Here is a 12500-nt window from a genome sequence, read left to right as displayed (position 1 = left end):
CTTGGTATATCGACGGTGCAATAATTCCGAGAGTAAGAACGCTAATAGTAACAATAATAATCAATAATGATATCGATAAAAGGATGATGGAAATAGGAATAATAATATCTGTAGAAATACTGATAATGATAAACATAGAAATATAATCTCTAGCCCTGATAAACAATAATGATCATAGTAACACTTGTTATAAAGGTATGATAATGATGATGATAATGGCAATAATTAATATTGGTATTATCGTGATCATCTTCATCTTCATCTTCACCATCATCGTCGTCGTCATCATCATCATCATCAAAGATATACTAGTATACTTTTATTTAAGAATTAGTTATCGTAATGGTAATAATGATTATGATGATGATAGGTAATAAGAATAACAACTAATAATGATAAGATCCGAGTCTTGACACCAACATGAGCTGTTATAGGCCTAATTATAATTCTCAAAACACCGGGGGAACAGAATCCTACCTGAGCATTGCGCAGCGAGCAATTACGAGCATATTTGTATAATGGACTGACACGATTTATTAAGTCATTAGATGCGCCCTTGAGGTTATGATTCGCCGTTAATTATTCTGTCATTTGACTTTTCTGAGTTATGGGCTTTGAGAATTAAGATGCCTTGTTGGATAGTAATCTGCGATAAAGACTTCTCATATTTATTATTTCAATTGTATGGGGATATTTAGGGGGAATGAATATCTTCTGATAAGAAGTGAAGGGTTTTTGGGGTGTTACAGACAAAATGAACGAGGAAACAAGAGAACATCAAATTACGGTCGTAGGAATTGGTTTCACTTGATAGTGAAAGGGAACTCGGCATACGTAAGGGCACCGCTTGTAGACCGCTTATAGGATTTGCAATTATTTTCGCTGGAAATCTGGATTGGTGTAAAATCCATATTGAAGTAAGATGGCTACTTTTCTACTCTTGGTTGAAATACTTTCTCCAAATTGTGGGGGAATTACTTCACGGCAAAAATGGTAACACCGGTTAGAGATGATGGGTGCGACGGTGTTATATAAATAAAAAACTAATTAAACATTAAGGCGGCTAAATTAGCTTGGACACGGTAGGGACTTGGGCACACGCAGATAAAATCTTATAACTATTTATCGTATAGAAATGAAGTTTCGTATCAGCTTACGAGTTTCCTTAAACTTATTCAGTGAAATTACGTATAGTGACGACTACCACAGCCATTGCGTCTCCATTGATTCCAGCTTCGTGAATATCTTAAAGTCTTGCATGACTGCCACTTGGCATACTCTGATTCAGCTCTATAAATAGTACCAATGTGCTCCATATTGGTCGACAGCGCGTTCTGGGGCTGTTGCCACACAATGGAGGTACTCTACATAATCGACCACCGTTGTCACAACCTCCGTCAGTGCTGCTTACTCTTCGAACATCCGACCATGTATTTACACTGTTTTCATTAGTCCTTTTACTTGTGTAAAGACATGCCTAACTGACATTATTTATACATCCGTTTGGGCCCTAAACTAATATTTCAGATTCTTTAGTCTTGAAAGCTGTTGATTACAGACATCATAAAGAATTCTTACTCTAAATGGCATTGAAATCGCCAGATTGTATATGTGTTATGGGGCCAATTAGGAATTGGTTACGAGGCATTATAACGTAACTTGTGAATTGCATATGAGCTGTCTGACAGAAAATGGCCATGTATTTTATTCCGAAAGTGGAATTGATATACAACTTATATGTCTTCAATTATAAAGGCAAGAAATCTAAACAGTGGAAGTATCAGCTACCGATGGCCTTACATGGAGATTTGGGTAATATGCCAGTGCGCTTGTTACATCGTCTCAGATTATAATGTTCATTTTTGGTGTTTATGTTTACTTGAAGTCAAACAGGTTATCACAAGTACCTGTAATATAAAACTGATGTCCGAAATTGACTGGAGAATCGGGTGCATTAAAACTGTGTATGCCATTGCTTCCTAATTTGTAATATTGTTTATGCATTGGATAAACTCGTCAATATTTACATCGCCTTGTTACCCAGACCACCTACAACATTACTGTTTTGGGCTTGTTTTGTCCGTGTTGTCAGGGGATACGGGCTTAAGAGAAAGTGCCTATGTATTTTTTTGTTTACCTTACGAATAATGGTGTTTATTGGAATTTAAAAAAACAAAACAAGAAATGTTGACTGCCCTGCAACACCATGATGTATTATGAAATTATCGCTATTTATCTGACACTGTTTTAAATATGAACCATTAAGAATTTTTTTGAAGTTCATGTCTTCTTTATTCTAAGATTTTGAGCTGTTTGAATTAATATTTACCTTTATTTTCATATCACTGGCTAGGCTGCTGAGTTCCAACCAAAAGTATAAATTGATATGTTCGTTCTTCACTATTGATATGTTTGTTTACATCCGTGAGCGTGCTTGGTGACCCCTTGGTTGTTCTTTTTACGCTGTTTTTCTTTCACTTGAAGCGAGAGAATTGTAAAGGATTAAGTGTGTCTTATTTAGTTTTTGTTTTGTTTTTGGCGTAGTTTTCTAGTCGAATGTTTTTTGTCCATTTTAATTACTGACCAACATTTTTTTTTTTTAATCTTCATTTTGTCATATAGCGGGTTTTTTTTATGGCAGTTAGTAATGATTCATTATATATATATTATATATATATATATATGAATGTATGTCTGTGTGTGTGTGTGTGTGTGTGTGTGTGTATGTCCATATATATAGATATACACACACACACACACCACACACAACACACACACACACACACACACACACACAACACACACACACACACACACACACACACACACACACACACGCACACACACACACACTACACACACACACACACACACACACACACACCACACACACACCACACACATATTAGATATATATGCTTCCTTTAGAACGTTATTGTTTCCCACTTCTCCCACTTACCACATTGTTAATTTTATCTCCATCCTCTCGGTCCTCCTTTGGGATCCGAGCGCATACCCTTCCTCCCAATCTTCATATCTTATAACTAACCCCGACAGAATCATCTCGCAGTATAATAGATTCTCGCATGAAGGTCCTTACCTCCCCTGAAGGAAGACGTTTTGTATTGATGAGATTCAAGACATATGGTTGACCTTTTGCCATGCGAACTTTGTAGCATATCGAGTGAGCTTTGTTTCCAGAGTTTGAGAAAGAGGTCAAGTTTGGTGTCAAGACAGGTCATACGCTGCCCAGTGATTTTAATAAGAAATGTCAGTTATCTTAGATACTTATTTCACGCGTGGATACGTGGATACGTGTTGGCACGTAGGAACGATGAGAACAGGGTATATGAATAATAATAAAATAAAAAAACGTCTGTTTGGGGACTGAAGGGATAAACTGGGATCTTTCGGCTTGTTGAGGAAGTTTTTTGAAAATGGTTCTTAAAATATCGCTCAAATCTGGTTATCGAGTTTACCCTACAACTGATGGTAGTAATGATGATAGTAACAGTGAGAATGATCTCGATTATAATCAAATGATGACGGTTATAATGATGATAATGATCATAATAATGATAAAGATGACGGTGGAAATGGCAGTGATAGAGATGATAATGATAATCATAATGTTATTAAAGTATTGCAAAGAGAATTATCTTGGTATATCGACGGTGCAATAATTCCGAGAGTAAGAACGCTAATAGTAACAATAATAATCAATAATGATATCGATAAAAGGATGATGGAAATAGGAATAATAATATCTGTAGAAATACTGATAATGATAAACATAGAAATATAATCTCTAGCCCTGATAAACAATAATGATCATAGTAACACTTGTTATAAAGGTATGATAATGATGATGATAATGGCAATAATTAATATTGGTATTATCGTGATCATCTTCATCTTCATCTTCACCATCATCGTCGTCGTCATCATCATCATCATCAAAGATATACTAGTATACTTTTATTTAAGAATTAGTTATCGTAATGGTAATAATGATTATGATGATGATAGGTAATAAGAATAACAACTAATAATGATAAGATCCGAGTCTTGACACCAACATGAGCTGTTATAGGCCTAATTATAATTCTCAAAACACCGGGGGAACAGAATCCTACCTGAGCATTGCGCAGCGAGCAATTACGAGCATATTTGTATAATGGACTGACACGATTTATTAAGTCATTAGATGCGCCCTTGAGGTTATGATTCGCCGTTAATTATTCTGTCATTTGACTTTTCTGAGTTATGGGCTTTGAGAATTAAGATGCCTTGTTGGATAGTAATCTGCGATAAAGACTTCTCATATTTATTATTTCAATTGTATGGGGATATTTAGGGGGAATGAATATCTTCTGATAAGAAGTGAAGGGTTTTTTGGGGTGTTACAGACAAAATGAACGAGGAAACAAGAGAACATCAAATTACGGTCGTAGGAATTGGTTTCACTTGATAGTGAAAGGGAACTCGGCATACGTAAGGGCACCGCTTGTAGACCGCTTATAGGATTTGCAATTATTTTCGCTGGAAATCTGGATTGGTGTAAAATCCATATTGAAGTAAGATGGCTACTTTTCTACTCTTGGTTGAAATACTTTCTCCAAATTGTGGGGGAATTACTTCACGGCAAAAATGGTAACACCGGTTAGAGATGATGGGTGCGACGGTGTTATATAAATAAAAAACTAATTAAACATTAAGGCGGCTAAATTAGCTTGGACACGGTAGGGACTTGGGCACACGCAGATAAAATCTTATAACTATTTATCGTATAGAAATGAAGTTTCGTATCAGCTTACGAGTTTCCTTAAACTTATTCAGTGAAATTACGTATAGTGACGACTACCACAGCCATTGCGTCTCCATTGATTCCAGCTTCGTGAATATCTTAAAGTCTTGCATGACTGCCACTTGGCATACTCTGATTCAGCTCTATAAATAGTACCAATGTGCTCCATATTGGTCGACAGCGCGTTCTGGGGCTGTTGCCACACAATGGAGGTACTCTACATAATCGACCACCGTTGTCACAACCTCCGTCAGTGCTGCTTACTCTTCGAACATCCGACCATGTATTTACACTGTTTTCATTAGTCCTTTTACTTGTGTAAAGACATGCCTAACTGACATTATTTATACATCCGTTTGGGCCCTAAACTAATATTTCAGATTCTTTAGTCTTGAAAGCTGTTGATTACAGACATCATAAAGAATTCTTACTCTAAATGGCATTGAAATCGCCAGATTGTATATGTGTTATGGGGCCAATTAGGAATTGGTTACGAGGCATTATAACGTAACTTGTGAATTGCATATGAGCTGTCTGACAGAAAATGGCCATGTATTTTATTCCGAAAGTGGAATTGATATACAACTTATATGTCTTCAATTATAAAGGCAAGAAATCTAAACAGTGGAAGTATCAGCTACCGATGGCCTTACATGGAGATTTGGGTAATATGCCAGTGCGCTTGTTACATCGTCTCAGATTATAATGTTCATTTTTGGTGTTTATGTTTACTTGAAGTCAAACAGGTTATCACAAGTACCTGTAATATAAAACTGATGTCCGAAATTGACTGGAGAATCGGGTGCATTAAAACTGTGTATGCCATTGCTTCCTAATTTGTAATATTGTTTATGCATTGGATAAACTCGTCAATATTTACATCGCCTTGTTACCCAGACCACCTACAACATTACTGTTTTGGGCTTGTTTTGTCCGTGTTGTCAGGGGATACGGGCTTAAGAGAAAGTGCCTATGTATTTTTTTGTTTACCTTACGAATAATGGTGTTTATTGGAATTTAAAAAAACAAAACAAGAAATGTTGACTGCCCTGCAACACCATGATGTATTATGAAATTATCGCTATTTATCTGACACTGTTTTAAATATGAACCATTAAGAATTTTTTTGAAGTTCATGTCTTCTTTATTCTAAGATTTTGAGCTGTTTGAATTAATATTTACCTTTATTTTCATATCACTGGCTAGGCTGCTGAGTCCAACCAAAAGTATAAATTGATATGTTCGTTCTTCACTATTGATATGTTTGTTTACATCCGTGAGCGTGCTTGGTGACCCCTTGGTTGTTCTTTTTACGCTGTTTTTCTTTCACTTGAAGCGAGAGAATTGTTAAAGGATTAAGTGTGTCTTATTTAGTTTTTGTTTTGTTTTTGGCGTAGTTTCTAGTCGAATGTTTTTTGTCCATTTTAATTACTGACCAACATTTTTTTTTTTTAATCTTCATTTTTGTCATATAGCGGTATGGCAGTGTAATATATATATATATATATATATATATATATATATATATATATATACATACACACACATGTGTTTATATATAAGTAACATGATATATTTATGTGTATGTGTACGTGTGCGCATGCGTGCGCCTAGGTGTGCGCATGTATGTATGTATTATATGAGCATGTAAAGTGAACTTCAGCATTAGGATTTTGATTTTAGATTGTGATACTAATTCCGCCACTTCAGGCGATAAAGGTGTTACCTTCAGCAATTGTTAATCGTGCCCGGGCAAGTGTTCGAAAAATCTGGCTTAGTAATAGATAATACGTATGTTATAACTATTTACCTTTAAACCAAATTAGATATAAAAGAAGATATAGTTGAAACGCAATTTTTACAATAGGGTAACTCCGTGACCCCGAGGCGTTGCGATGCCAAAGGGAAATTAATCACTCAGATTGCTTCTTCAAGTATTTATGTTGTGGCTTTCGAGTAGTAAACATTAACCATATTGTATGTTAACCAGTTCATCATGCTTGAATTTGTTTATGCAGCCCAAGTGGTATACCAGGACATCGCTCAAGTAGGGGCATTAAGATCAAGGTCATTTGATTTTATACGTTCTCTTCAGATCACTTGCTTTACATGGTATGCGCGATTGAAATTTGACGTTTGGAAAGTAATGGTTAGGAATTGTGGTACTAGGTGTGAGCCATCTTGATAGGTGGCGCTTGTGATTTTCTTCACAAAAAAAAAAAAAAAAAAAAAAAAAGGAGATAGAGAAGGAAATAGGGGGCAGCATAAGGATACCTGGGCGCGGATGTTTGTATGCGTGGGGCGGTGTTGTGGGCCGCGCACATGTGCTCGCTCACGGGACTTGCGCGCTCGTCAGTTGGCAACTCGCAGTCGGCAGTGCGAGACGCGCGTGTTCTTCGCTCGTCCCGGTAGGCCATCTCGGTTCTGCAACACTCGCAGGGCTTTTCCGGTGCTACGTCTTGCTGGTGCTGGTAGAGTCCCTGTGCTGCAACACAGACAGGTCCTTCCTGGTGCCCCTGCGCTGCTTGGTGCAGGTGACACGCGTAGGGTCACGAGGCTACCTTGTGCTTGAAAGGTGCATGCCAGACTAAGGTTATAGACCTTGCTTCGTAAATTGGATTGAACTGGAACGGCTTTATGATGTTGTTAAAGAAGTCATTTAGCGTTTTGTTGTGAGGAGAAAGGACTGACAGTAAACGCGTGAAATCCCCGAAAGCAAAGGAAGGGACAGTGTTGTGTTGACAGTGCCGCGCGTCGCGCGTGATGCGTGCCGCAGGCTGCACGTGAAGCGAAACGCTCAAGAACCAAGTTGTCTACTCTTGAACGCAAGAAGTTACCGGCGCCAAAATGATGCTGGCTGCCTACTTCGATCAGGTAAGAGCGTGTCCCAGAAATGGATTTACATTCCCAGAAACACTTTGACAATATACCACTGACAAGGGAAACCGCATGATACCTCATGTCGAAAATATGACCCGGAAGAACAGCAAGCAGGTAAGTTGCCAAACATGTGGATTAAATTAAGGCGTTGTTGAGACAGTTCTCATGAGGTCGCAGGTCCACCCCGCCACTCAGCGATGCTGCTAGGAGTTTTGACAATAATCACGTGCTACCTGCTGGTCAGATTCTATAATGTCTATTACCAGGTGAGTGTCGCAAAGTCTTTGGTCATGAAACACAGCATGGTGTCTAATCTTGCTGGCAGTGAGTGTGACAACTATTATAACCCAGGTGGAACACATTAGGAAGCAGAAAACAACTTCATATAGGACACGATTGAAGATGTCATTATTAAGAGGGCATTTGTATGAGGTCATATTGCAGGTGTGACAAATGGCATGTTTTGAAGTAGTGTGATCTAACATGGCCATCCGTGTTATCGCATCTCACTGTAATAAGAGGGAACCGTGCAACCGAGGTTACGGTAATGATCAGGTTACATGACGTGGAAATATGGTTTGACAGTTTAAACATGAAATATGATGGTGTCCTGGCGCGTGTATACACGCATGCGCAGATTAGAACAACTGTACCTGACTGCAGAGTTTACGGGCAAACACATGGGGAGGCGCACACACACACACACACACACACACACACACACACACACACACACACACACACACACACACACACACACACACACACACACACACACGTATGCACAAGATATGAGGGGGAAACTATTGTATTTCACGAGGGGAAAAAAGTACTCAGCTCGACTAAGCTGCCCAGGGCTGAGATTAATCTACTAGAGTTACCGAGCGACTGTGTAGACTTGGAAGAAGATATCATGGTCATGTGTTCGTCTGTGTTGATTCCTGTACAGCTTGTACAGGAAGAGAGAGAGAGAGAGAGAGAGAGAGAGAGAGAGAGAGAGAGAGAGAGAGAGAGAGAGAGAGAGAGAGAGAGAGAGAGAGAGAGAGAGAGATGGGGAGAGTGTGAGAATGAGAGAGAGATGGGGAGAGTGAGATTGAGAGAATGAGAGAGAGATGGGGAAAGTGAGAGAATGAGAGAGAGATGGGGAGAGTGAGAGTGGAGTGAATGAGAGAGAGATGGGGAGAGTGAGAGAATGAGAGAGAGATGGGGAGAGTGAGAGTGAGATAATGAGAGAGAGATGGGGAGAGTGAGAGTGAGAGAATGAGAGAGAGATGGGGAGAGTGAGAGTGAGAGAATGAGAGAGAGATGGGGAGAGTGAGAGTGAGAGAATGAGAGAGAGATGGGGAGAGTGAGAGTGAGAGAATGAGAGAGAGATGGGGAGAGTGAGAGTGAGAGAATGAGAGAGAGATGGGGAGAGTGAGAGTGAGAGAATGAGAGAGATGGGGAGAGTGAGAGTGAGAGAATGAGAGAGATGGGGAGAGTGAGAGTGAGAGAATGAGAGAGAGATGGGGAGAGTGAGAGTGAGAGAATGAGAGAGATGGGGAGAGTGAGAGAATGAGAGAGAGATGGGGAGGGTGAGAGTGAGAGAATGAGAGAGAGATGGGGAGAGTGAGAGAATGAGAGAGAGATGGGGAGAGTGAGAGAATGAGAGAGAGATGGGGAGAGTGAGAGAATGAGAGAGAGATGGGGAGAGTGAGAGTGAGAGAATGAGAGAGAGATGGGGAGAGTGAGAGTGAGAGAATGAGTGAAATATGGGAGAGTGAGAGTGAGAGAATGAGAGAGAGATGGGAGAGTGAGAGGAATGAGAGAGGATGGGAGAGTGAGAGGAGAGAATGAGAAGGGGAGAGTGAGAGAGAAGAGAGGATGAGAGTGAGTGTGAGTGAGAGAGAGAGAGTGAGAGATTGAGAGGGGAGAGAGGATGAAGAGAGAAGAGAGAGAGATGGGGAGAGGAGAAGAGTGAGCGAATGAGAGAGAGATGGGGGAGAGTGAGAGAGAGAAGGATGGGAAGGAGTGAGAGATGAGAGAATGAGAGAGAGATGGGGAGATGAGGAGTGAGAGAAAGAGAGAGAATGGAGGAGATGAGAGAGAGAGAGATGGGAGAGTGAGAGTGAGAGAATGAGAGAGAGATGGGAGATGAGGGTGAGAGAAGAGAGAGTGAGGAGAGGAGGGTGAGATGAGAGAGGATAGGAGTGAGGGAGAGATGAGAGAGATGGGTGAGAGAGAGGGAGATAGAGATGGGGAGAAGAGGAGAGAGAGAGATGAGGATGAGAGAGAGGAAGATGGGAGAGAGAGAAGAGATGGGAAGAGAGATAGAGATGCGGAGAGAGAGAGGAGAGAGATGGGGAGAGGAGAGGGAGATGGGAGAGAGAGAGAGAGATGAGTAGGAGAGGAGAAGAGAGGAGAGAGATAGAGTAGAAGAGAAGAGAGAGAGATGGGAAGGGAGTGAGAGGGAGAGAGAGAGATGGAGAGGAGAGAGAGAGAAGAGAGAGAGAGAGAGAGAGAGAGAGAGAGAATGAGAGAGAGAGTAGAGAGAGATGGGGAGAGGAGAGAGATGAGATGGGAGTGAGAGAGAGAGAGGAGAGAGAGAGATAGAGAGTGGGGAGAAAGAGAGAGAGAGATGGGAGAGGAAACGAGAGAGATGGGTGATAAGAGAGAGAGATGGGGAGAGAGAGAGTGAGATGGGAGAGAGTGAGAAGAGAGATGGGAAGAGAGAGAGATGGGAGGAGGTGAGAGAGAGAGAGTTATGGGGAGAAGAGAAGAGAGAGAGATAGAGAGAGATGAGAGAGAGAGAGAGAGATGAGAGAGAGAGAGAGAGAGAGAGAGAGGTGGGAGAGAGAGAAGAGATGGGGAGAGAGGAAGAGAGAGAGAGAGAGAGAGAGAGAGAGAGAGAGAGAAGAAGAGGGATGAGAGAGAGAGAGAGAGAGAGGAGAGAATGAGAGAGGGGAGATGGGGAGAGAGAGAGAGAGATGGAGAGGAGAGAGAGGGAGAGAAGAGAGAGAGAGAGAGAGAGAGAGAGAGAGAGAGAGGAAGAGAGAGAGAGAGAGATGGTTGATGAAGAGAGAGAGATGGGGAGAGAGAGAGAGATGGGGAAGAGAGAGAGATGGGGAGATAGAGAGAGAGATGGGGAGAGAGAAGAGAGAGAGAAGAGAGAGAGAGAGAAGAGAATAGAGAGAGAGATGAGAGAGAGATGAGAGAGAGAGAGAGAGAAGGAGAGAGAGAGATGTGAGAAGGAGAGAGAGAGAGTGAGAGAGAGAATGAGAGAGAAGAGGAGAAGAGAAAGGGGGAAGAGGGGAAGAGAAGAAGAGAGAGAAGGAAGAGAAGAGAGAGAATGAGGAGAGAGAGAGAGAGAAAGATGGTGAGAGAGAGAGGAGAGAGAGAGGGAGAGAAGAAGAGATTGAGAAGAGAGAAAGATAGTAGAGAGAGAGATAGGAGAGAGAAAGGTTAGAGTGAGAGAGAGGTGAGAAGAGACGATAAAGGAAGAGAGGAGAGAGAGAGAGAAAGAGAGAGAAAGGAGATGAGGAGATGAGAGAGAGAGAGTGAGAGAGGAAAAATAGAAGAAAATGAAAGGAAAAGAGAAAATATAATAATAACGAGGGTGATAGTGACAGAGAGGAGAGAGAGAGATAGTTGTGATTAAACCTTTAATACACAACACTACAAAATTTTTCAATTCATTTGAATTATTTTTCCTCTGAACGATTTTGGCCCCCTAACACGGGTTTTTTTTTGTTTAAAGCTTTTTCCAAATTTATTTTATTTGTTTCATATTTGTTTATAAAAAAAAATGCTAATACGGTTTTTTTTGCAATGAAACTCGCCGTTTAAACTTTCGGGATATAGATAGTGGGTTTTCAGGCCCGAGAGTAGCTCGAGGAGGAAAGGTTTAACGAAATTCACTTTTAACCTTGGAAGTAAGACCAGTGTACGCAGTGTTCGAGGTTCAGGCAAAGTAACTAACTAACCACACTTCCCATGCAAAATGTCACTTATGATTAAGCTTGAAACTGGACGAAATAATGTTTATTGAATCACATGGCCAGACCTTGGCCTTCGTTGTAAACACACTCAAGGAGTTACTACTGGTCTCAAGTGTTACGGACGCTTTCATTTCATTTTCTTTGCTTCAATATTTCTCTATATTAAGATACCAGGGTACATATTCAGTAGAAGCAAGTTTAAAACAACACTGTTTAAACAGTGGTGTTCACTTTTGTTTAGATATAAAGTATTTATTGCAAAATTTAGATCTTGCATCTTTTACAATATTTAAACTGTTTTAAATGTCTGTTTTGCTATCTGAAACACTCTGTATTCATCTACCATGACAGTAAGGATATAGATATATGATTATGGAACGGCCGTCCGTGGCACTTGAGGCTGCCGTATATTATTTTAACGATGATGGTGTTGGACTTTTACGGAGAAGAGCACGTGGTTGCTGGCCTGGTTATTCCTGAAGTTGTAAATGAGTGTTTTGCTGGTGAGCGCATGTATGAGTGGTGGTCGTAATTGTGGTCGTGATGGTGGTCGTGAAGTCCGATCTCGTGTGCTGAGTATGGTGAATGTGAATGGTAGTCGTGTTGGTAGGCAAAGTATGGTGGGTGGTAGATAGTGTGTGAAGAGAGAATGGGGAAGGTAGTAAATGAGTTCCTCGCCTGGAGGGAAGAGATACCAGGGCGCAGAGCTTAGAGGTATGGGTGACGAGGGAAGCTGGGAACTACATGGTTAATGGACCGGATGATGCGGGTGTTTTATAGACGTGCTCGTTTGTTGCGTTACGAGCCGTGCATTCTACTTACCTGTGATGGGCGTC

General features: G+C 40.6%; 1 protein-coding gene across 5 annotated transcripts in view; it reads left to right on the top strand.

Moving 5' to 3' along the window:
• LOC125030327 (tripartite motif-containing protein 3-like) overlaps positions 1–12500 on the top strand; it is a 342478-nt gene that overhangs the window by 209858 nt on the left and 120120 nt on the right. For 2 of the 5 annotated variants that reach the window (XM_047620304.1, XM_047620298.1), the window contains exon 1: positions 7144–7681. The exons of the other annotated variants lie outside the window; for them this stretch is intronic. In XM_047620304.1, the coding sequence (XP_047476260.1) occupies positions 7655–7681 (27 nt within the window). In that variant the 5' untranslated portion in view covers positions 7144–7654. Of the gene's footprint in view, positions 1–7143; positions 7682–12500 lie in introns of those variants that run through there. 5 annotated transcript variants of the gene reach the window in all.

This window comes from Penaeus chinensis, chromosome 11 (genome assembly GCF_019202785.1).
Source record: "Penaeus chinensis breed Huanghai No. 1 chromosome 11, ASM1920278v2, whole genome shotgun sequence".
NCBI classification, from domain to species: domain Eukaryota; kingdom Metazoa; phylum Arthropoda; class Malacostraca; order Decapoda; family Penaeidae; genus Penaeus; species Penaeus chinensis.
This window is presented reverse-complemented; position numbering and strand designations above follow the sequence as displayed.